General features: G+C 46.8%; 1 protein-coding gene across 1 annotated transcript in view; it reads left to right on the top strand.

Moving 5' to 3' along the window:
• Window positions 1–26,166, top strand: part of HPSE2 (heparanase 2 (inactive)) — a 492,703-nt gene extending 466,537 nt beyond the window's left edge. Inside the window, exons 11-12 of the mRNA XM_004579975.2 lie at window positions 6,627–6,773; window positions 25,191–26,166. Of these exons, the coding sequence (XP_004580032.1) occupies window positions 6,627–6,773; window positions 25,191–25,356 (313 nt within the window). The 3' untranslated portion in view covers window positions 25,357–26,166. The remainder of the gene's footprint in view (window positions 1–6,626; window positions 6,774–25,190) is intronic.
• The last annotated feature ends 271 nt before the right edge of the window (window positions 26,167–26,437 follow it).

The raw sequence follows: 26,437 nt of genomic DNA, 5'->3' as shown, positions 1-26,437 counted from the left end.
TCATAGTCATGACCATAGGGAGGGGACCCAGGTGTCTGGGCTGATCAGGTGTATTTTTCAAAGATTTATTACTTTTTTATTGGAAAGGCAGATTTAATGAGAGAAGGAAAGACAGAGAGAAAAATCTGTTTGCTGGTTCACTCCCCAAGTGGCTGCAACAGTCAGAATTGAACTGATGTGAAGCCAGGAGCCACGAGCTTCATCCGGGTTGCCCATGCAGGCACAAGGACCCAAGACTTTTGGCCATCCTCTACTAATTTTCCAGGCCACAGGCAGAGAGCTGATGGGAAGAGGAGCAGCTGGAACGTGAACCGGCGCCAATATGGGATCCTGGCGCATGCAAGGCGTGGATTTAGCCGCTAGACTATCATGCCGGGCACTGATGAAGTGTCTTTCCTGAGAGTATTCTAGTGACAGTCTTGTTCTACTCTGGGAGCATGGCCTGCAACTTCCCACTGCTTAGGGCTGGGCAGAGAAGCAGAAGGGAAACTCCCTTCCTCTTGGTTGTCTTGGCAACTGTCTTGATTTGTACTGCCAGCCCAGCTAGGACGTGCAGACAATGAACAGTGAGATGGCGTCCAGGAAGTGGGCACTCTCCCTCCTCCCAAGCACTGGACCTGGCCTCAGTAAGGTGTAGTTGTTCTCATTTTTGTTTGATGTGCTGGTTGTCATTAGAGTGGTCTTTAAACCAAACAGGAAATTTAACCATCAGTAAATGACGTTTGACTATAAAATATTTTAAAACATGGAGATCATAAGGGAAAAATGTTTAAGTAGGCTTAAAACAAAACCCATCTGGTTAAATATGGCTGTCTTACATCACTTCCTGTTGAAAGCAGAGCAGGCTGCCCTGGCAACGAGAATTTTCTTTTCTCAATGTACAGAAATCCTGCAGGGGAGGGAGGGACAAGCAAGAGCCTCTGCCAGACTTCACTCCACCACAGCCTATCAGGGGCCGATCAGGGCAACAGGATAGAGTGGTCAGGTTTCAACAGATGCTCCTTCTCCTTCCTTGATGAGAGAGGAGCCAGGCCAGTTAATTTATCATGATAAGATTTCTCAAAGAATCACTTTGGGCAGAGGGGGCCAGGGGCCAGTTGTCCTGTCCTTACATACAAGTGCCTATTGTAGATGAGGGGAGGCTGGCTTGGGCAGAGGCCAGAGCCTTTCAACATCCCTTTTGCTCTACAGGAAGCTTAATGCAATACCCGACAAGAGAGTGACTGCTTTATGGCCTCGGCCTGGAGTTATCTGATCATCGCACAAGGAAACATTGTATTCCTTGTCTCTGCTCTGGCCTGAGGTAACCACCCAAAAAGGTGGATCCTTGGCCTCAGAAGAGAAAAATTACTCTTGGCACCTTCCATGCATGTTGGAAAGCACAGCAGCCTGTGGCCTTTCTACTACTGATCTGAAGACCTAGGGTAAAAATGGCAATAGCCATGAACTTAGCAGGATCTGCCTCCTCCACACAGAGAGAGAGAGAGAGAGAGGATCTCATGGTGCTTTTTATAGTCTTTACTTGTGGTCTGAGTATATCATGAACTCAGGCCAATGTCTCATTAATTTTGATGTCTAATACAGTAACTGGCATAATGGTCATAACCAAGGTGTTACCACTGATTTAGCTGCAGCTGCCTTCCCCATTTGCTATCACCACATGAGCCAGAATGAGGTGTGGGGGAGAGCCAAGGGAGATTAGGAATTCTACCATTCACTAGCATAAGACTGCAAGTAAATTGACAAGCGGTCTGGATTCAGGGTTCCTCCACATCAGCAGCTCACTTCTACGTTTGCTGATACCTCGGTCAGTGCAACTCCTCCCTCTGTCCATTACAAAGAAGGAAATGATGGCCATAATTCATCCCACACATGACCCAAATGATTGCAGAGAAGTTTTTTTTTTGTATTACATTCATAAGGCGAGCCCACAATGGAGGCACTGCGCTAGCTAAGGCTGAGGTGTCCTCCATACCAGCAGGTGTCGTGTTTTCAGACAGCAGGCTAGGATAGAAGTATCTGTTCTCTCTGGGAAGCCACATGCCCTGTGGGTGCTCTTATATCTGCCGCAGCAATCATAAGGAGGCACCACTGATTGGTTCTGTTTACTTGTGGCCATGAGATCAAAGTCAAGGAATTGTCCCAAAGTGGGTATGTTGGTGCTATATTGATCAGTCTTAACCCATATTCTGAAACATGTCTTCAGTAAAAGCGGGAATTGAATGAGAATGTTTAAAATCAGTAATAGAACCACCTGACCAAAGTGTCTATTAAAACAATTTCTGCGCTCCAGTGTGCATTGAATCCTTGCTCTGTGACAAGCACCTATCAGGTATTTGCATTTATATTATCTTATTGAATTCAAATTCCATAGAAATAATTGATAAAGCAAAGAATTTATATTTTAAAAGACCCAAAGAGTTCATTTGGCCCAGTGGCCTGAATTCATTTGAATATCCCACTGCCTCCTATGATAACCTTCAGCATTGCCAGTCATTCCTGATGGAGTTGTCACTTGTCAATGATAAAACAAAACAAGTTAGAAACTCATACCAACACTAGCAGGTGCTTTTCAGCTTCCAATCTGGAGTTAAGTTCTCAACCTAAACTTTCATGTGCAGAGCAATCAAATTTTGACTGGGAAACCTTAGTTTTACAAGTCATTCTATTGAGACAATGTATGTTTCTAGGGTGGAGTCAAGGTCCTTAGCCAAGTTTTGAACCAATTGGAACCTGGTGGAGGTTGAAGCAAAATTGGGCCTTTTGGGGTTCAAGTTCATTTATTATTGGCAAAACATGACTTCCTGTTTTTCAGAAGAACTTTTTTAAAGACTCATAAAAAAGGTTCCCGAGGCTTCTTGGACATCAAATGGCTCTTACAGAACAATATTTTGATGAGTTAAGTGTAAATGAATCAGAAACATGTGGATTAAATTTCCCTTAAAATACACAGGGGCTTTGAAATTAAGGGGAAAAAATGTTTGGCAAAACATGGCCTGACTTTTACCGAATCTAAAACTTTTGAATTAGATTTGGAGACAATGGACCAACCCAGTTTTTGAACACACTGACTTTCACCGGGAATGACCATGGACTGCAAAGTGTTGTCTTCCTTTGCTTTTCCCAGCCTCCCAGCTTTCCTGGAGACATTTCTAGAACATGACTGTTTTCTATCTGGAAATCAAGATGCGCCTCCCCAAATGACGTCCCCCACCTCTTACATTCAGGGTATTCCAATTCCAGCCTTCCTTCCCTGACTCACTTCCTCCTCCTCCCATGGCAACACAGAGAAGATGTCAAGCAGGCGAAGAACAGCCAGAAAAGATGAACTCCAGACACATGGATTCTTTACTGAAGACTAAGAGAGACATGCAGCAAGATAGCTGTTCAACCCCGTTAGCTTCTTTCCAGAAAAGAGAATTCATAAAAATAACCAAAATCCACCTGAACTGGACGACATTAGAGGCCAAAAGTTGCCTGCAGGCCAGGCCTTCAGTCATAGTTTCCTTAAGGAACAGATACTCCTCCAAGATTTTTCTGTGGGCAAGGAATATAGGCTCGTCAGGATTATATTTCTTCAGCCAAGAATGTACCTTCACATCAAAGGGCCTATACTTTATGCCCTTGCTCATCAGCCAGGCAGGGAGAGGGGTGGCTGAGGCACACTTAAATGCCAGTCCCCTAACTGGGGAGGTTCCATGAGTTTTGGGACAGCCTGCACATGTTGATACCTGGCCTGCATTGGTGTGTCTTCCCTGGGGAACCATGCAAATGGAAAACAGACCATTGCTTGAAAAGACAGCTTCCCTGCTGTGCTGTGATTCCAGGTCTCCCCTCCACCCACCACTTCCCCACATCCCACCCTTCTCCTCTGCAGTCTCTAAAGGCTCCTTCTTCCCCAGTCCTGTACAGGAGAAACTCCTAAATGCAGGCACATGGCTCTTACCCTCCTCTACTGCTCACCATGGAGAGTATTGTTCAGTAGTAGCTAACAAGAGTTTATCAGAGTCTGGAAAAGTTAGTACCCACCACACTTACTTCACTCACACTCTGAAGCCCAGAATGACTTCTTGAGTTTTTCACTTTAGTTAAGCCAAACTGAGGACCCACCAAAGGAATCTGGTTGTTCTTCTTTGAATGATGGTCAACACTAACACAGGATGTCAGCATCTTTCTCTAGAGCTCTAGGGACAGAAGTTTGCTCAAATCAATTAGCACCATCTTCTGCCCTAACTCGTTTTTGCCTACCAAGCTGGTTCCCGTGCTGCAGTGGATTTAGAGGAACCAAAGGAGGAGAAATCAGACAGGAGATTCATTTAATATTGCATCAAAACAAGTAACAGGCATCCACAAGGCCTTGAATAGAACCATGTGCCCTCCTACAGATGCAAGAAAACAGCACAGCCAGCAGGAGATAGTGGGATTTACTTTTAGAACCTAAATGGATGTTCCTAAATGAGGTGCAGCCAAATAACTCATCTGCCAGATAGCCCAGAAATATATTTTGAAATACAGATTCCCAGGCCCCAATCCTAAGCAGAATGAATCAAAATCTCTAGGGAAGCACTCTGAGAGCTATATTTCTCTTAAATGTCCCAAGTTATCATACTGACCTGCCCTTGGCCACTCAGCTCTTAATTAGCACCTTTAAAAACAGGGATGAGTGACCCTGAGATGGAAAGGGGAAATTCAACAAGGAATGATGTTTTCCTCTGGGCAAAGCTGCCTTATGAGTTTCTCTGAATTCCTCCTTTGAATGTGGGGCAATCATTTTTTCTGTTTCCTCTCATTAACCCATCCAGATGGGACCCTTAGGGACCCCTTAGAAACAAGGTCTTTTTTCCTTCAGAGTGAAGGAAATCGTTAGAGTTTTGTTGATACATGTTGAAAGGCTCTTGCATGGAGGCATATACTCCTCCCAGGCTTCTGAACATCCTGTGCTAGCTTAGAAAGATTCCAGCACGGTGAATAGATTTATAATCCTGGGGTAGATAAAACAGCAAAATGGAAAAGATAAGTACATTGGACCACAAAAAATATTTAGCTTTTATATATAAAAATACAATGTAGACAAACTGAAATAGTCAAAGAAAATGAGAATAAATTGGACAACAGAGAGATAGACAAAGGATTGCTATCTTTAGTAAATAGCTTTTATAAATCAAAACAAAATGGGCAAAGGATGTGAAAAGCTTACAAAAGATGGACTAACATGTCAGGTAGACAAATGAACTGCACTTCAGTATGAGTTGAAAAAAGTACCAATTAATACAGTACTGAAATCTCCTTTTCAACTCTCAGATTGCCAAAGGTATTTTGCAATGCTAATATCCATTATCCTGAAAAGTATGACTAAATGGATACAGGAATGAAGGAAGAAACGTGCTACAAGCTTTGTGAAGAATATCAATGTTACGGAAATGTGTGTATTTGTCAGTACACAAAGTTGTGCTGTGGCAATCACAAAACCTTGAATCCCCATGACTTCCACTGGGACGCTAAATTTCCATCACAGCTTGGCCAGAGCTGTGCTCCACCTTGTCATCACTGCAGCACTTGATTCTGCTGAGCAGCCTCTTCTAGAATACTCCCGAGCTGTCAGAGGAAAGAGACATGGCACAACACGGTTACCCCTGCAAGCTTCTTCCCAGGGGTTTTAACATGCCCACCTACACTTCATGCAGTGAAGCAAGCCATGCAATCAGACTAGGCCTAGGGTTTCCCAGGACAAGGACATAACATCTTCCCCAGGGAGGGCCACCACTCAGAGTGGCCCTGGAGAATCTGTGGAGGAATCCTGCAGTACACATTCCCCGGGACTTAACTGTTTCAACTTCTGAGACTTTATCCGTCAACAAAAGCTCATGAAGTGTAAAAGTTTATGTATAACGAAGCCCTTCATGATAAATTTTTTAAGATAGCTTTTATAACTGCCATTATAGGCAAACGTGATGTTGCACCACACAACGATGATGTCATAATTTATAATGTAAAAATTGAAACTAACATAAACTTGTAAAAGTAGGTTACATAAAACTGTGTTGAGTTTCTCTGATTAAAAAGTTTTAGTATTTTTCTACAGTTAGAATTATATAATAACACAGGGAGATGTCTAAGATGTTGTTAACAGAAAATGTGTCAGTCTGGCTCCTATTCTCTAAAAACTGAGCATTATAAATATATACATGTCAATGTACTCAGTCAATATTTGTCAAAATAATAACTGAAAAGTACTGGAAACATGTTTACCAACTTGTCCATGTAGCTCAAGATACTGAATTATGGGAAACTTACTTTTTCCACTCTGTCTCTCTAGTTTTTTCTTTTTATGGTAATCATCATGTTTTACTTCCATTCTCAGAAAATTTTTTTTCTAAAACCTTTGCAGTAATTTAAACAAAAGCAAAAAGGAGTATGGTGGGCAGCTGGGAAGCAGTTATCTATCTTCTTTGCAGGAAACCACAATAACAAAGCCTTCCTGTTTGTGAAGGTCTGTGGTGTCCAAGACCCATGAAGTAAAGGCTCTTTTCTGAGGTGGTCTTATTTTGTGCAGCCTATAAATTATTCAGGGGCATCTAACTGGTCATTTTGTTTCCATCTTTTCCCTCCCTCCCTCTGGATCTTAGCCACAACTATGTTCGTGGGTCCATTACGCTTTTTATCATCAACCTGCATCGATCAAGAAAGAAAATCAAACTGGCTGGAACTCTCAGGGACAAGCTTGTCCACCAGTATTTGCTGCAGCCCTATGGACAGGAGGGCCTGAAGTCCAAGTAAGTGCTGCCCTGGAAACAGCCTAGGAGCAAGGGTAGCGGGAGCGGAGGAGGGCGGGCCTGGAGTCACCCTTTGCTGAAGGCAGCAAGGCTGTTGTTAATTCACTGGGGCTTTTATGAAGAGCTAGGGCCAACAGCAGTCTGGGATTCATGGACTGCTGACTTTGTCTCCTCGGAACTCAAATTCCTCTCTGAGTATGGCTTTAGAATCCTTTTCAACTGTTAAGTCAAATTACCAAGAATATTGGTATTTACAGGAGATAGCTCCTGGGCAGTAGTCTCACATTGCGAGGTATTCAGTATCTGTGGCTCCTGCCTGCTAAATGCCAAGAGCAGCCCCCTGGCCGTGAGGCAGCCAAAAATCCTAGGAGCTGAGAGCCACACCTTTTTCAGTTCTAATGTTCTATAGTGTTACAACTCCATTTTTGTTATCTACAATCCTTGCAGGGCTTAGAGAAAGGAACACTGGACAAAAAGTCAAAAGTTCAGGATCAAGAGTCAGTTCTATCTCTAACTTTATAACTTTGGACACATCATTATATCTGGGTATTTCCATCTGAGTGATATGAGTAAGACTGCATTCTGTGGTCTGTGTGAGCTCTTATAACTCTATAGGATCTTTCTTATGATACTCGTTACTTCTTTAGTTTCCGATTAGACAGTTGACAATACTTACCTCTACCAACAGAAAGCAGCTCAAGACCATAGAGCAAGGCCACCCCAGCTACCCCAGCAAGGCCTCTTAGAAGGGTAGGGATGCTGTACAGACTGGGGGCGTTCCTATTCCATTTTTAATGTTTACCAACTTTAACAAAGCTGTAAACTTGGAGCAGGTGGCTTGCACTCCCACGACTGCCCACAACTATTTCTGCTATAATTGTTCACTGATTTCATTGCAACCTTGGTGGCTTGCATTTGGCTTCCAACTGCATGTGCAATGGAAAAAACACAATTTGGGAAGTCACTTATTGAATCTCTTTAGCCCACCCTAAGTCTGTGTTTTTAATCCTGGTTCACATAATGGCTTTTTTCTTTTGGCTGCATGTACGTTGCTTCTATATCTCTTTCTTCCTAAGCCTGTCTGTATCAATAGGACTCTCTTGGGTGTTTCATTTCTGGCTCTCCACATTGCAGTAACTTCTGGCTGTTGTGTTGAGTGCTTGTCCTTCACCCTAAGCAAGACACCCCAATTCTTGTCCCAGCTTTTGTCCTAAATCATCACAAGAACAGGAGATCCCCTAATCCTAATCTGTTGGCCTCAGTTTCCTCATCTGCAGAATTCAAGGGTTGCTGTGTATTTGATGAGGTCCCTTCCAGCTCTAAAATTCTCACCCAGGGTCTGAGTTTATGGGAACTATAAGGGTATTTAAAGCTTCCTTGCTGTCAACTAATAGCCTCTTCAGTGGGAACTGTGATGGGTTATGGTCCTTCAGACTGGAGAGTTTGGGAAGACCATGAACCCTGTGTTGAAGGACAGGCCAATGCTTTAAAGGCTTAGGCCAATGTCTCGGTCTCTGCTCTGTACTGCACAAGTTATATAGTCACTCTAAGCCTGTTCCCTAGCTAGTCAGCTTCTCATGTGGAACAGAGTAGATGAGGTACTCTTCCTGAAGTTCCCGACACATAGTAAATACTCAGTTAATAGTGATTGTCTTCCTTTGTCTCAATTCAGAACTCCAGCCTATTGAGGAAGGGGATGGCAGAGGGACAATTTACCTACGAATATTGTTTTACAAAGGCATCTTCCAATATTTTTGAAGTAGTATGTTAAGACATTTGGTAAGATAAAGGGCACACTAAGAAATACGTAATCAGTCATTCCAAAAGACCCCTTGTGAGCTGCTCAAGGATTGCTTCCATGTTGGCCTCTGCAAAATGGTACAGCATGGTGTAGCTAAAGCAGTGAGTGGCTATGTGGGTATTGCAGCTGACTCACAGTGCTGCTCAAGAATTACCAATCTCCAACACCAAATTCTGGAAGCTGTCCCTCTGTGCTGAGTGGGCAGTGGTGCTTATTGAAGGAATGCTGAGTCCCAACGTAGAGCACCAGTGCATTGATGAACTGAAGGTTGTAGTGACTGTGGGCGCATTCCAAAGTCTAAATGCATTTTTTCACTCTCAGCCAAAATTTAAAGTATGCTGTAATATCATTTTGAATTGTGTAAATATATGAGAGAGAAAACAAAACAATACATAAATGCCAACTGTGAAGCAGAAGGAGACAGAAGTTCCAGGTAGTAGCTGTTCATGAATTCGTGTCCCCACCAACTGTGTTTACCCCACCCCTGTGTCCCTGCCTCCAAGGTCATTGCTTTGCTGTTTGAATCCAGCTGCTCCCTGGCCCTAGTGCTGCTTATATAGTTATCCTTCGTGGTGACAAAAGTGACTGAGTCTTCTTGCCTCATGAGACACTTAGTGTTCAAAAATTGCTGTCAGAATACTGATGAGGAATTGTGATCATTGTTATGAATACGAGACTGGGACAAGGACAAAGAGAAAGCCATTGCACGGGAGGAGGACTTTGGCACCAGCTCCCAAGATCAGCCAGTAAGGTCACATACCTGGAGGAGCAATGGAGCTGAAGTTAGGCTGAACCTGAATCCAGGTGCTGCGATCTATCTGAGTGACCAAACCTCAGTTTCCCTGTCAAATGAGGTTATTGTGAGAAGCAGATTAGAGGATGTGGGTGAAATAAAGCCATCCACAAATGTGAATTCCACTATCCATATACCTGTACATCTAGAAACTTACCTCTACCAACAGAAAGCAGCTCAAGGCCATAGAACAAGGCCACCCCAGCTACCCCTGCAAGGCCTCTTAGAAGGGTAGGGGATGCTGTACAGACTGGGGGCGTTCCTATTCCATTTTTAATGTTTACATTTACAAGTATGAGTGTACATATATTGTATCAGAGTTTTAGATCAAAAGTCAGAGGGTCTGCCCCTTTATGCTTCCATTAACACTCTGAAAATTTGGCCCCTTCCCTCACATTTCAGAATTTATTCTTCTCCTATAAACTACCACTCAGTTCACACCTCTCTGTTCTAGAGCTTCGGGACCGTGAGCCTGTGCTTTGCTGTCTTGATCTGTAAGCTGTAAGGCTGACCAGCAGGACAGGCAGGACAGGCGTGCCCACTGTCCAGCCACTCTGCAGTGCTGCTGGGTGGCTGCCTACAAGGAAGAGCCCTTGCTGGCTCTGGGATGGGGCTCACAGGAAGGCTGCGGTTTCAGCGAAACAGACTGCGCTGAGAAGGATGAAAGGAAGTATGGGAAGTGATTTCAGCAGTTGGTGTCTCTCTCTCTCTCTTTTATAAGCCTCTAGGGCCTGGCTCTGTATTCCGTGCTGATTCCTTGCTACAGCCTAAAACCATATTTTCTCAAAAGAGGATAGAAAGTTTTAGAAGTAGAAGAACCAGGAAGAGAATATAGAGCAAGTCAGTGCCGTACTCAAGCCCCCAGCTGGCCATTAAGGTCTGGGGCTTCAGGGATAGGGAATTCCAGAAAATCTGTTGGTTGCAGGGGCATGGGGTAATTTGTGCTCTTCAGAAATTGCTCTCAGGGCTGGAAAGATTTAAAATCTCTAACAGGGTATCTGCTTGTGAACTGGGAACTGAGGTGTGCCAGCTGTCACACAGGAAGCACCCTCAGTGTTACTAGTGAGGCCTGGTCCAGGTGTTCAGAGATGGTTTCCGTTACCCTTCGCAGTGAGCGAGCAGATAATCAGACTCCCCACTCAAGTCTCAACCCAGAGGGAAGAGACTGTTCTCACTCTAGGAACCAGATAAAAGATAAGTGCTCTCTGGCCTATAGGACAGATGTTCTAGAAACCTGCAAGGGAAGGATAATCTAAACCTGGGTAAATGGCTTTCAAGGAATGGCTGAAGGAAGTGGAGAAGTTTAGTTCAGAGGAAAAAGATAAGGTAAATTGTAAGGACTATTTTTGGATATTCAAATTTGCCCAATGAAACTGAAAACCAAGGAGTACAAATTTAAGAGATACTTAAGGAGTACAAATTTAAGAACTGTGAGTCAGTTCATCTTGTACCAGATCACCTAGTCTGAGAGGGGACAGGGTAGGAGGCAACCCATTGAGCAGCGGTGCGGTGAGAGTCCGTGCCCAGTAGGAGGGCAAGTGAAAGATGGCTGCTTCTCATGAGCTCTGAAACACTGTGATTCTCCTCCAGTCACCTCTGTCCCTACTCCCACCTCACCTGGGAAGCAGTGGTGACTGGTCTCCAGCAAAGCAGTTTCTTCAAGCCATCAAAAGGCCACACAAAGAGGCCGGGTGTACTCAAGGAGGGAATGGCGACGTGAGATGGTTGGTTTTTTCCCCAGCCAGTCTCCAGCTCTAGGTGTCTCCCTCGTCCTGTAGCCTGGTTTCTAGTTGCTTCTGGAAGATGGTTCCATTCATACCTAGGACAGTAGTTCCCTTTCTGGGAAGTCAGAGAGGGAACACTGTGGGGAAGCTCCACTGTCACCAAAGAGAGGATCCATCCATTACCTTGTGTCATCCCAGATCAATAAACATTAATCCCCTAGAGAATGCATCCCACCTGAGACATAAACTAAGAAACAACATGAGGCTACACTACGCAAGTCAAAAACAAAAGGACTCTTCCGGGGAAAATGCAGACTAAAAAAGGGTCTGAGGTCAGAGCCCAGTGTTTTTTTACATGTTTCTGGTTCAGTTCCATTTGAAGGGAAATTAATCCAAAGGTTAGAACAGAAGAAAAGAACTTTGGCTGTTCTGTTCTGACACATTGGCCTGAGGGAACTGGCAGCTGCTAAGAATACTGGAGTAAAATGACATTCTAAAGTGATCTGGTTTATTCTCCTGCCCTCAGAAAGCCTTAGCTAAGCCATGTGGATCAGAGAATGCTCCACGTTTAAAGACCTCTGAGAAAAGAGTGACCACAATTTCAGCCTGTCGAAACACTTGATTTTTATAACATTAGAGCCCATGGAACGTAAGGAGTGACTTTATACATAATAGAAAGCTTTAATAGCTATTGTCCCATTTAACCTTCTGAATGGCGCCAGGATGCCTGTGCCTCCCATTTTAGAGTTGAAGATACCGAGGCTTTGAATATTGAGTGACCTGTTCTACAGTCACACAACTAGCAAGTGTAAGGCCAGAAAGTGCCTCCCACCCTGTTCTCCTGACCCCTAATCTACTGTCCTTTCTTCTGTAGTGTACTACTCCAGTGACCCGTCACAGAAAATTACAGTTGCTTAGAGTAAACATACAGTATGGATAACCAAACTCTGTCATTATACCGTCTGGGTTCATTTCACCTTAATCTGTTTATAGAATGAATCCGTTTGAAGAGTGTTAGGTTACCCAGCAGTTCTCTGCTTCAGGCTAATTCATCCCAGATCTTTAATTTTTCTTCACAAGTCCTAATTTTCAGACTTGTCTTAGAAGTTCTTCTTTTAGTTACTTCTAGAGTTGCCTCTCAGCCATAGCTTTCTAGTAAAAGCAATTTTTTTTCCTCAATTTGAGGAATTCCCTCCTGCTTCTTCTGTGTTGTTAGACAAAGGGATCATTAAATCCATTTGATCTGAGATATGGAAAAATCCACATTAATACATCATAATGCAACCCCAGCACTCACATGCACTGGGAGCTTGCTTATACCTGATGGAACCCACCCTCGGAGATAGCCAAGATGGCCACCAAGGAGGCTGCCCACGGAAATAAGAAACTATGTGTCTTCCAAATTATCAAGTTTTAATGAGTTACTAGTCTGTACCAGAGTAACTTCTTCTTTTTCAACAACCTAACTTGCAATGGCAATTAATCTGGCTAAGATTTTAAGGGAATAGTGGTCCCCTGACTGTGAACACTCAGGAATAGCAAATTGCCAGATTAGGGGAAACGTGTAAATGCAAAGGTCTGTGTGAACACCTTCAATCCAAATGCTTGTTGACCTTCCTAACACTAGGCCACGCTGCCGCCCGGCCTGCAAGAGCTATTTAATGTAGGATATTTGCAAGTGAGGATAGAGGGAGAGGCGTCCGTGTCCCTCCCTCGAAGCACTACGAACAGCTAACAGGAAGCAGCCCATGGGTGGTGCCACAATAGATGTGCAGAATATTTGTGCTTTGGGGTTAATGGGCTCCACGTTTATGCTTAGACTTCATATCTTCACCAGTTTCACCTTTACCTGCCATGACCACAGCTGAAAAAAATCTCAACCAAGAATCATATTGCCTATTCTGTGAAGGAATAAACATCTTCTTGCCCCCTTTTCCACAAACCACTGCTCATTTTTTCCATCTGTCTGGGATATAACTTTCGCTTTGATTTCATCCTCATTAAATCCAATATCAAAGGAAAACACTGGCATCTCCCTGCATGCCTTTGGGGAGGTGTCATTTGACGTTAGCCAAGCAGAATGGTTCTGAAAATACTCAAGTGATTCCCAGGTGCTAAGACTCTAAAAATGTCTTCATGTCCCTATTGGAACAGACTATATTATGATATTTCATTTCTGGTTTCATACTTTGACCAATGTGGAAAGTTCTAAGAAATGAATTGGCCACCACTTGACCCACCACAATCCCTCACTAATGACAACTGAAAGCACCATGTTTAGCATTTGGCCACAGATAGATCTGGTTAAAAACAAAACAAAACAAACAAAAAAAAAACTCCAAAAATTTTATATTAACACTCTTCGCACACTCTAACACAAAGTCTAAAGACCTGTTTTCTGGGACCAAGGAGCCATTAGACCATTGGCACCAGAAGACTCAAGACATTTCAGTGTCTAAGCCTTTGCCAACCTTAGTGAGTACCTGGATTTTTTTGTACTCTGAACAACCAGACATATGCCTGTAGAACTCCATTACTTTTGTTTACCTGGGAATCATTTAAATTAGCTTCCTTTTTAAAAGAACTACTCTGAACAGTCTGTGTTTATTAAAAGATGACTGTGTAGAGAAAAAGCTTACAAGGATGCTGTGGATCAGGACTTTGTCCTAAATTGTCCCCGTAAGACAGATCTCAACTTCTGTTGAGCGGCCTGTCTCATGAAGTAGTCCACTGTAGTATTAGACACTAATGATTGTAGCGAAGATCCTTCTGACGGTTCTTTAAAAGCTCACGGAGGGAACCAGTTTTGTGGCAAAGCAGGTTAAGCTACGACTGCCAGCATCCCATTTCAAAGTGCTGGTTCATGCCCTGGTTATTCCTCTTCTGATCCAGCTCCCTATTAATGTGTCTGGGAAGGCACCTGAAGACGGGCTACATGGGAGATCCCAATAGAGTTCCTGGATGGGCTTCTAAGCTCTTGAATTTGGTAGACATTTAAAGATTGAACCAACAAGTGTAAAATCTCTTTCTCTTTGCTTTGCTTTCCCTGTCACTCTGCTTTGCAAATAAATTACAGTTTAAAAAAATGTTCATTGAAAAATGGAATTCAAACTTCATTTTGGTTCCAAAAAATCTTTGAAATGTATGTATTTTTTTCATAATATAGATTTTCTGTGAAACGTTTGAAGACAGATGGCATGCTCTTAGCATTTCTACCCTTGTTGCCGAAAATTTGGCAGAGTAGATCCGTCTTATGGTAATCTTTCAATGGCACTCTCCTTAAGGGCCTCCATGTTAAACACTCAGCTCTCTTTCAGCCATTCCTCGAATGAGCTGGTTTCCAGATTGTTCACCTTGGAATCTGTCGGGTTACATGGCATTATCTCAAAGAATTAACTTTCAAATGTTCCGAATTCAGTCAAATTACTAGAAGAAGAAGCAGGATGTGTAAATTTACTTTTATAAACTACCTCACCAACACAGTATGGTAACATTTTCACATTTTTGCCAAATTCATAACGAAACATGTATTCTTACTTAATTTGCGTTCTTTGAAAATAAGTGATATTGAAGATTTTTCTTTTTTTTTTTTTTTTTGAAGATGTTTTATGTCTTAGTATTGCATTGACTTTTTGAATTTTCTGTGTTTCTTTACTTTTCTATTGGCATATTAACCTGTTTTGCTAAGTCGGCTGCAGTAGGGGAATTTTCCCCCTTAGCAATCTGTCATACATACTGAAATATTTTCTCCAGTCTTTTATTTGCTGTTTTTCAACAGCTTAATTTTCAGGTTATTACCTTGCACACAAAAAGTGTTCCCTTTTCACATAGTTAAATGTGCCTTTTGCTTGGTGGTTTCTTCTGTTCCATTTATATGTGCATGTCCTGATATTCCTGTAATCAGAATCAGATAAATATGTCTCTTCACTTTCTTCTGGTTTTTTTTTTTTTTTTTGGTTGTTGTTGTTGTTGTTGTTTCGTCTTTATATTCACTTCTCTAACCTATATGAAACTTGTCTTGAAATTCAGTAAGAGATGAAGCGCCTCAGCAGTTGCAGCGTTCAGGCTGAAGCAGGAAAGGAATGCCATTAACCCACACGGAGCTTAAAGTATCCATTTTTAAAAGCAGAAAAAATGAGAATTCTTTTATTAAAAAAAGCAAGCCTTGAAGTGGAAACTCCTTTTGCCTGGAGAAGTCTTGGTTGATATAGGTGCAGCCACGTTAGTTGTGGCTATGCCCTGGTCATAAGCAATTTGAGCCCTTCTGCTAGCAGAACAGTGTGGGGGCTGCGAGCACCTATGGCAACAAAGGTGCCTGGGAGGTTTACAGGCAGGCTGCAGAGGAAGAGGCCGACGTGATGCTTACCCTAAACACTAACATTCAAGTTGCAGTTCAGAAAGACTGAAATAGTCATGTTAAAAGACAAAAATATGGGACCCAGTGTGGTGGCCTAGCAGCTAAAGTCCTTACCTTCATGCACCAGGATCCCATATGGGCACCAGTTCATATCCCAGCTGCTCCACTTCCCATCCAGCTCCCTGCTTGTGGCCTGGGAGAACAGTGAAGGACGGCCCAAAGCCCTTCCTCAGCAGGGACAGAGGACAGCCGCCTGCTGGGCAGGCGCACCGGGAGGACATAGGGAGTGCAACAGCTCTCCTCTGCTGGCCGAACGGCGCACAGCCTGTGCTGCAACAAGGCTGGCCTTTCTCGAATCGCCATCTTTTCTTTTCTTTAGGTTAAAGATGTGGCCTTCTGATGTGTGCACCAAGTGGGTTAAAAGAAAAGAAAATAGATTCAAAATGTAGCAGTGAGAAGTTAATTAATTTCCTTCCCTCCCAGTTGCAAATGCATTCCTGCCTCTCCTACACGGGGTGTTCCACCTTGGCTCTGAATCACCTGGGGAGCTCTAAAAACCCCAATGCCCAGCCCACACTGCAGACCAATTAAACCAAATCTCCGGGCTGGAACTCAGGCCCCAGCAGCCTTGACAGCTCCCCAGGTGATTCAAACATGCGGCCCTGGTTGGGAAGCCCCGTCCTCCCATAAACAGCTGCAACAGGAACCCAGACGATTTGCATGTTTGATTTCTTTGATGTCTCCCAGATCGTATTCTTCATGTGGGCACCCGGTCATTTTGCCAAAGGTGTGAACCTGCCATGAACCCCCTGGGAATTCTCTGGGCCTCAGTGGAAGAGTCTCCTGGCTTCCCGAAGGTTTTTATTGTTTGTTTTGTTGTAAATCCCTGATTAGTAATGTGCAGATCACTGTGTAGATTAGAGGATTATAAAACACTTGTATATTTTCTAGTGACTTGACATCTTAAACCAAGATGTTTAGGAATTCAGGGTTTTCACTGTTATTTTCTAAGTTTCTCGTTCGTCCTCGAGTCAGGAATACATTTTCTTCCACCTCCTTCCCGGCAGCTGGAAAGCTTCTGCACAGCTGTCTGTCAAGGCTGTGCTCTCCCCTCCCCCCCACCTCACAGGGGGACCCTGCTTGCAGGCCAACATAAAACAGTGGGCAGCGAGCACTTTAGGGTCTCATTAACATGTTTCTGAAAAGTTGGTGCTAAACTGTGGGGCGGAGAAGCAGGACACAGGCGGCTCCAGTGGCCCTGGAATCCCTGCTTTCTCCACACCTTCCAAACAGGCTGTGCTGTGGTGTGGGACAAACCTAAGCAAGCCCCACGGAACTTCTGAGGGTCCTGCAGTACACCTGACGTCACGGGGAAAAGCCAGGGAAGCTGAAACACTCTCTCCTCGATTGCACGTGTTCACACGGACATCCGGGAGCCTAGTGGTGCTCGCTGGGCACTGGCTTAGAGCCTGGGTTCTCGTTCTTTCACACGTGAAGAACTCACCTGTCAACACGCCTGTGTGCACCCCACCCTCTCACCGGACTCTTCACTGCAACCAGGGACTGCCTGGAAAGGAACAGTTCAGGCCACTCCCACGCTTGCCCTTCTGGCTTGGGGAATCTGGAACCTCTGCTTTGAGGATACATTAAAGCTAAAACAAAATAGATCCCACGGGGGTAAACTCGAAGACGAGGAACGTGAGGAGGGGACTCGAGGATCTGAAGTTCTTAGAGCTGAAGGCATGGAGTAGGACCTGGAGGATGCACCATCGTTCTAGAAAACACTATAGGAAAGTAATTCTCAGCAAGGATGGGTTTACTGAAGGTTTACAAGGACAGAAGTTCAAGGCTCATCTCTGGAGGGAGATGACAAATCACCTCATGCGGCTGGAGTATAAGATGCTTTGTGAGCTGAGGGGAAAGGCCACCAAGACGTGTTAGGCAGAAGACCCTGAAATACAGACTGAATATTCGTCTCCTTCCATCCTTGCTCTGTGTGTGTTTATTACGTGCGTACGGCCACACATTTGCATGGTTCTGTGTTTCTGCCTTAGAGGGCAAAGATGAAGTCTGTTATAATTGAACTTCTGTAACGCGAAGCACAGCAGAACTATGGGCAATACCCTTTAAACACCACTGGTGAATGTCAGTGGCCATGGCATCAGTTCTCTGCAGGGGGCATGGGAGGAGGAGGGCATAGTTAGCCCTATGGGAGAGCCTCGGTGGTTTTTATATGGCTAGTATCTGATGTGTCCTGCGATTCGTGTGGAATATGCCTATGCATGGAGCTTTGAAATGATTGTAGAAATCAAACTTTCTTCCCAAATGGTTCCCTTCTCTGTTGGAGGCTAACAGTGCCGGTATAAATGAAGATTCTTTAGCCAGGATCTCATCCTGTCTGCCAAGTGTGTAATATTAAGCGCTTAGACACCCTTGGTAGAGTACCATTATGGCTTCTGCCATCGTTACAGACTTGGATGGAGCACAGATCAAATCCTGATCCCAGATCGGGCTGCCTGGAGGAAGATCCTCCCTCCTAACAGTTTGTCTCTACAGCCTGCCTCCACCCCCGCCTCGCTGCCCAGCTCCGTTGGCACAGAAGGTTCCTAGAGTTTGCATTAGTCAGAGACAGGGAGGCTAGCTCAAAACTGGCCATTGTTCTGCTCAGCTCCTCCCGGGTTAGGGTGAAGAGCAAGGATCTTACGGGAACTTTTTCAGCACGGGTGTGGGCTGTTGGAAGGGTGAGGACAACAGGAAGCGTGGCTCCCCCCTGGTCTCTCTTAGAGCCTCCTTTCTTCCGCAGAGATGGAGGAAAAGGTTAGAATATCCAGGCAGCCACAGCAGAACTCCCGGAGAGGGACTGCGTGGGACTTGACGAGTATTAATCGAACTCCCATCGCAGGAAGAAGACACAGAGCCATGTACTACTGAAAACTAAGGAATGAAAACAAAGCAGCCTAGCAGACAAAATGACTGGAGCACACAGCTTTCCTTATAAAAGGAGCTGCTGGGGGAGGGGTGCTGCTGCCGAGAGGGACTCCTGCCCAAAGGCGGCAGTGGCCACGGGCCTCTTCTCCATGTGGGCTGTCGGGAAGGTTCCGCACAGAGGGCCTCGTGGGACGGGGCCTGGAAGGAACAACAGGCTTATCTGAAAGGCAGAGTGACAGAAAAGGGAAGAGGAGAGACAGAGAGAGGGAGAGATATGGAACATGAATCTTCCATGCCCTGGTTCACCCACACACACACATACACACAGTGACCCCCACGGAAAAAGCACCAGAGGAGCAAAGCTCCGGGACACGCCAGCGAGGACGCGAAACTCCGCTCATCTCAGAGCACCCCAACCACTACAGGGAGGCCACTGCCCTACTCACAGCCCTGCCAGCTGCCCCTCCACACCTCCTCCCTCCCTCGGGGGCTCCAGGGGCACAGCCTCTGAGGGCAAAAGAGAGCAGCCAAGTCCTCCTGAAGCCTGACTGGGCCCCTCCAGGCTCTAACCTACCCCTGACCTGGAGAAGGCAGGGGGTTGCACTTGCCAGCTTCCTAGCTCGGCGAGGGGGCCTCGAGGAGCCAGCTCTGGGCCCCGGGGGACCGCAAAGCACTAACAGGTGCGGTACGGGCCGCCGGGGTGAGCGTAGCCGACGCAAGACCGGGATCTGGGACCCGGGAGAGGCCGGCGCCCGCCAGCCCCACACCTGCACCGGGACGCCCCCAACTCCCCGCCTCCCACCCCTGCACACTGGCTGGGAAGCCGGCACCCCGGCAGGAATTGCAGGCCGGCTTCGCACATTTTCTTGAATATCAGGTCACATTCCACATTTGGTGGGCCTCCTGCCAAGTGGACCGCAAGGAAGTTTGGGTTGAGACTTGACTGATACTGTGATTTGTTCCTCCGAGAGGCCGAGCAGCAGGCACATCTCTCGGCCTTCCAGGGACTGCAGAGCAGGCAGCAGGGACAGGCCCAGCGGGTCAGGCTTCCTGGGAACCCCCACTAAAGCCGGCTCCGCCGACCCTGTTGCGTGGAGCAAGACTGACCTCTAGTGGCCAACAAGGAAGCACCTAGACGGAACCGGGGCGCGTGTGCCTGTGGATACCGCTTCTCTCTCTACTCTCCCCTTCACTCCCTCTCTCCCTCTCTTCTTCTCTTCCTCTCTCCCTCTCTCATATAACCGTTCACATCTAGGCCTGCATATCTAATGTCCTAAATTGAGGTGAAACTTGTTTCTGATCTTCAAGTACACCATCTTTTCTTTCTAGATAGTACCTGTCCTTGTGTGTTGACAACCCGTAGCCCGGGACTGTGCCCTGTGTGAGTGCGTGGGCAGCAGAGTGATGACAGCCTCAGGGCCTCCTGTCTCTGACGGGACTGACAAGCAGTTGTAGATACTGAGGCCCAGGCAGTGCTGGTCACGTGGGAGCACTGGGAAGCTACAGCTATTCTGCACCTGAAAGATAAAGGCTAGTGACCAGGAGATGGAAGAGGAAGGCAGACTATGGGAGACCCCCGAGGGCAGGAACACCATCAAAAACACTCAGGTTGGTAGACCATGATTCACAAAGTGGCAATGCAGAATAGCAGAAGGTGCGTGGGTGGGGGGCAGCTGGAGTGGACGGGAATTATCATGAGCTCCTCAAGGGGCTACATAAGAGGACATTAGCCTGCTATTGGAGACTGGACCATGCGCTCAGATCAGCAGGAAGACCCTGACCGTTTAGACAGGGCGATGTCATGATCCGTGAAAGAGCGCTTCGTTTGTGGCATTAGCCCTTAGCCCAGGTTAGCTGGCAGGCATGGGCAGTGTGCCCAGAAAAGGGTCGAGCCAGAAGGATCCATCACTTGTCATCTTCCAGAAAGAGAAAACTAGCTCCAGGAAGGCCAGGAACATTCTCAGAGTGGCTGGGGCAGAACCCCCTTCACCTCTCATGCACAGCTGCGGTTACTCTGGCCTGACCCAGACATCAACTCCCACCACTTCCCACAGAGTGCCCCCGGGGGCCGACCGGAGTGCCAGGGACCAGCCCCGGGACGGGCAAGGGCAGCCCACTAGGCCTTCTTCCGAGACCTCACCCGTGAACCCATGCCTCAATGTCCGTGGCTGTCAGAATCAGTGATGAGAACTGGCATAGGGGCAGGGAGGGTGACCGGGCTAAGGGGCTCACAGGGAGAATCGGGGAGCAGAGGACTCAACTCCCAATGGACACATGGAATCCCTTTTCAAATAACACACAAAATTAAGAAAACAAGTCCTGGAATTGGAGAGTAACTCAGACTTTGTACAAACAGATGGTGATAAAATGCAGTTGTCCTAATATTTGGATAATTTAAGTGCCCTCGGCAGTTCAGACAAGCTAGGGAATTAAGAGAAAGAGTTTAGCCTGGGCCGGATCAGTTAGCACTTGCTTTGAAAAGTCACAGGCAAGTAAGGAAGTCCTAGAATATGACGAAAATACAATAAGAAAAGTTTTTCAAGGAAAGAAATATGATCCCAGTGAGTGGCACCTGGAATCCGAGAAACTCCATGAAACAGTAGGAAGAGATGGTCAGAAGGACAGACCTAATTTGGCACTTATTAGCTGTGTGACCTTGCCCAAGCCACTTAACCTCTCTGACCTCGTCTCAGTAGTTAAGTTACAATAATAACGCTGCCCTGTGGATCTCACAGGGCTCTTTAGTAATCACATGTGACGGGAGAACCTGCCACGGACATTAGCTAAGGCATCAGTGCAAATCTCAACTGTACCACTGACTGGCTGTGCAGCTTAGGGGAGCCTTAAATCCCTCTACGCTTGGACTTCCTCACCTCCAATAGTACTGTCAGCCGCCTCCGTGGCTCAAGTGCTGAGTGGAACAGGAAGTGATGTCATGATGCCCTCCGCACCATCACGTTCCAGCATCCGTGATTCTCATCTCTAATGTGATCACGCTTGCAAATTTCCTCACTGTTCCATGCACATAAATGGAAGGCTGTTGTAACATTTAGCATGATACGAGTTTGCTGGGTAAGGAAATAAGTACTAAACAGGAATAAGCAGGAATTATAGAATGAGGCAATCGCAAGTGCCATTCATATGAGGATTTGGGCCCCAAACCTTACAAAATCAGTTCACATTGACTTAGCTAAGAGCTGGTCGTGGAGATCCTTATTAAGAATGAAAAGCACCAGCAGTGATGAATGGCTTATGTCAGGTTGGGATAAGATATCTAGTGAGTGACTGTGCAAATGGTGATAATTCACGTCTAATCTCTCCTCCCCAGTGAGAGTAAGAGTAATTGGTAGTTAATGGAATCTGCAAAGACACTCAGCCCATCTCCAGGGAGCCTCTTTAGGGCTGGAGAAACTCAACCCAGGAAGACCAGAAATAACTTCAAAAATCTGTTCACTTTCTCAGAAAACATTTAGTCCCATGGAGTCACAAACCAGTAAGGGGCCCAGGGGCTGGGGGCGCAAGTTCCAGGCAAGTGTTAGAGCTCGGATGCGGAGCTCCTCACTCAGCCAGGGGCCAGACAACATCCTCCATGGCAACACTGGGCGGACTCCTCGGCAGTCCTGTCTCGGGCAGGTCCTGCTGCAGTCCTGTCCAAACACAGGACGAGGCTGGACTCCAGACGGAGGGGACAGCACACACAGCGACCCAGAAGCAAAACCGCGAGTCACTTGGTTTGATCATACTAGAGCAAGGGTGCCTGCCCCCTTCCATGGCCCCAAGTTCTCAGGCCATGTCCCAGTGGAAGGGCTGGGGAGATGTCCGCTTGGAGTGGCTAGTGAGAGTGCCGGACCACTCGGTCAGCAGGTTGGCACAGACACAGAGGGGAGAAAATGGAGGCGACTGGAGAAACATTGAAACGTAGAATGGATTTGATTTAGGATCGCTGGCCATGTAAACTGGAGAAAGCTCAGAAGCTCTCTAACTTCCTGGCTTGGGTGATTGGACAAGTGCTGCTTCTGCCACAAAGAGGAATTTTTGAAAGACAGCGCTAAGGTGGGATTTGAGCTTTTGAATCTGGACGCAGTGACTTTGTTGTTCCTGTGGAACAATGGCACAAAGGGGCTTAGGTTAAGAGGGAGAGTGTAGGCTGCAGATAAAGGTTTGGGAACCATCAACATGCGGGCAGCACCCCTGGGCACGGCTGCGAGTGACAGCACCCCCGGAAGAGTACCCAACAGGAGGAGATCAAGGACAACGTGCCAAGAGCCCCAACACCCGAGAAGCAGGGACCGGGAAGGAGCGTCCAGAAATGAAACGAGAAGGCAGAGATGGAGGGATGAGAGGGTACAGAGGGAGGCATGAAAAGTGTGCCCACCGCAGGCAGCCAAGGATGCTGAGGACCAGAGCGACCATCGGTCCAGGAGGACAATCAAGTCACAGCAGCAGCAGCAGCGGCAGCACTGCGTCTCACCTGCCTCACTCTTCATGTCTTCAGAACACTGAGTCTATTTTGTCCACTGACACCATCACATGCTTACAGAAGTGGAATCTCAAAAAGTTCAAGGAGATGCATGTTATCAAATAACTATTTATGCATTTCCAATGTTTTTACTAAAAATTAACTGCTCTTTAAATTCCACTTTCCCACAAACTTCTTGAAGTACCACTATACAAGAGAGAACCCCTTGGAGGTTTTCAAGCGGAGAAGTTACCTGAATAAGTGCTTTTGAGAGACTAGTCACTGTTGTCTGGTTGTCAAATACTCACATCACGTAAAACAAAGTCACGATAATACACAAGAGTCAGCTGGGTTTCTTTCGCCAGTGAATCCCTCCCTTCCCTCTGCCCTCCAGTCCGGCGAGTAGGCTGTCTACACCAGCGAGGGTCACTCCTTGCACTTGGAAGCCAAAGCTGCCTGCCTATCTGAGATCACACCTGGCCTCAGTTTCCCCACCCGCACTGCATCCAGAGGCAGCAGGCGCACCGGCTCCTCAGTCTTTCCTGCATTAGGACGCGGGGTTGGTGCCTGCCTGTTGGGTCTGCTGGGCATGGGTCTGATTATCTGTCTGCAAACCTGCCTATCATTTATAGCACAGAAGTAACACTCAACAAAGACCTCCGCCAATTTAGAACACTTTCCTCCTGTTAAGGCTCAGATGATATCATCGCAGGGTTATCGCACTGAGGGTTGGCAAGGCCCACACTCATCGCTCAGCAAGGTTGGTTCCTGACGGTGATGCACAGCCTCGTTGCCCGCTGGTGGCCTGTTTCTGGCCTCTTCCCCTGACCCATAATCCTGAGCTCCTGTCGGAGGACATGGCTGTCAGAAACAGCTGCCAAGTGACCCGGATTCTCTATCAAAGGGCACTGTGGGCTGGGGGTAGCTCCCCTCCTGTCCAGCTTCAAGCAGGCTGTCCCTCGCTTCTCTCTGAGCTGCTATGGATATGGCCCCTTCTCCACTGTGAATGTGCTCTGTGTGTGGGAATGGCTCGCAGGACCCGGGAAATAAAAGCAAACAAGGTCACAGTACCTACTTTCTCACTCACTTTGTTGTATTGCTAAGATGAAAACATCCACTAAATACGAAAACTCCAGACTATGAAAACGTAGGATTGTTAGAAAGGTCTCTGCCCTCTTTGGAATAACCTTAGGAAGTGCTGGGATACCAGTTCTCCAATGCATTAACTACGGCGAGAGGCGACGCATCACTTCACAGGTGGGAAGTCTTGGGGTCAAATCATCAAACTGAGCTATCACTGTGATTTTTTTTTAAGATTTATTTATTTTTATTGGAAAGTCAGATAAACAGAGAGGAGGAGAGACAGAGAGGAAGATCTTCCACCTATCAATTCACTCTTCAAGTGACCACAATGACCAGAGCTGAGCCAATCTGAAGCCAGGAGCTTCTTCCGGGTCTCCCATGCGAGTACAGGGTCCCAAAGCTTTGGGCCGTCCTCGACTGCTTTCCCAGGTCACAAGCAGAGAGATGGATGGGAAGCAGAGCCGCTGGGATTAGAACTGGTGCCCATGTAGGATCCTGGCGCTTGCAAGGTGAGGACTTTAGCCACTAGGCTACTGTGCCGGGCCCACTGTGATTCATTTTTAAGATTTCTTCATTTTACATGGAAGAGATATGGGAAGGGAGTGGGTAGGACACGGGAAGGGATAGAAAAACAGATCTTCCACCCTTTGGCCCCCTCCCCAAATGGCTGCAATGTCCAGAGCTGGGCCAATCTTAAAGTGAGAGCCAAGAGCTTCTTCCTGGTCTCTCACATGGGGGCAGGAGCCCAAGGACTTGGGTCGTCCTCCACTGCTTTCCTGGGTGCATTCATAGTAGGGAACTGGGTCAGGAAGTGGAACAGCCAGGACTTGGAGCATCGGGGACTTAAATCAGCGCCTGTATGAGGTGCCAGCATCGCAGGCAGAGGCTTAGCTTGCTGTACCAGCATGCCAGCCCTGCTGCCATGACTTTTTTCAAAAGCATGAAACATTTTTGACTTCTATATCACCGACTTATCACTGGATTAAATCATGTGTCTGAAGCTAGGCTATCAAATCTGAACCCTAGCTTCCAGACTTGCAGGCAGAGTGACCCTGGGCGGGTCACTGAGCCATCCCGGAGGAAATGAGACTTAACGCTCCTTATATGCCTCAGGGGGTTGCTGGGATGCTGAGCTATCAACTCAGGGACCTGGCCAGTGCCAGCTGTGGGAGTCCCAGGCTGGCCAGCAGGCAATGCGGGGCATCTAATCTTTGCTGGGATGGTTCTCTTCCAACCCACTAATGAGTCTCACGCCGTTTTTCCTCCCTGTAGGTCTGTGCAGCTGAATGGCCAGCCCTTAGTCATGGTGGACGACGGGGCCCTCCCGGAATTGAAGCCCCGCCCCCTGCGGGCCGGCCGGACATTGGTCATCCCTCCGGTTACCATGGGCTTTTATGTGGTCAAGAATGTTAATGCGTTGGCCTGTCGCTACCGATAGAGCACCCTGCACTTGCCAGCTCCCCGGGGGCCTGCCAGACTGCTCTCCAGCCTCCCAGCCTCGTAGTAGCCTTACTCTCCAAACCTCTCCGCCGCCAGTTCCACTGTCCCTACTGCCGTCCACACAGACCTGCTCTCTGCAGATTCTTAATGCTGTAGCCTGAGCTTAGCCTAGCTAGAGCACACAGCCTGGGCGGAAACCATGGCCATTGTCTGTTGCTACATCAGGACTGAGGTCCTCAAGTAGAGCTGTGCGTTCCCATTTATGCTCACCAGGCCAGACATTGCCAACGCCTTTTCCCCACCCCCCAGTCTCACACACACACACACACACACACACACACGAACAGTGTGGTCCTACACCCTCAACCCTAGCCTTTGCAGTTGCTGCCCTCAACAGGAAACAGACCTACAAGAGCTCAACCGTTCTAATTCCCTCCCCTTTGTTTGCTTCCTGCTGATGCCCTGGGTTTGCTTACACCTCTCTCTGCTTGGAGGGGCAAGTGGGTGAGTCAGCTCTGGCCTGCTGGGTGAGCTGTTTGTGTCGTTTCTTGGCTGATGTATGAGTGTGTGCATCTGGGTTTCTGACAGTGGCATCCATCACCCGCTGTTCCTCTGGGAAACGGGGGCTTCACAAGTAGAATTACACGCGCGTTCCGGACTCTGTGTTAAGGCACTATTCCTCGGTGACTCCAGATTCCCCCAGGCTTGGAATGGGAGTCAGGTAACACTATCTGTTGAGTGTAGAGCAATGTATTAGGCTCCCCCAAAGCAATCACCATCCTTCATGCTGCTGTGGAGGAGAGGGTTTCAGTACAAAGAGAAAGTACACCTACAGCATCAAATGCACACACTCACATGCACCTCAAAGCAAATTAGACACGCCCCTGCGCGGAGAGATTACCCAGGGCTTAATAAGGTAAGCCCTTAATTGTTTGGCTGGCCAAACCTTTTTGTAAAAGCAAAAGGTGTTATTCTGAGGTCATCACTATGAAATACAGCTGCATCTAACCTTGCTTCCTCCTGCCAACAGCTGGGTGCCACTCAGGTATTTCCCAGGCAGAAATCCAGCCTGGCCATTA

The sequence above is a fragment of the Ochotona princeps genome, chromosome 13 (genome assembly GCF_030435755.1).
Source record: "Ochotona princeps isolate mOchPri1 chromosome 13, mOchPri1.hap1, whole genome shotgun sequence".
Taxonomy (NCBI): Eukaryota; Metazoa; Chordata; class Mammalia; order Lagomorpha; family Ochotonidae; genus Ochotona; species Ochotona princeps.
The sequence above is the reverse complement of the archived record's forward strand: the minus strand, read 5'-3'. Positions and strand labels throughout refer to the sequence as shown.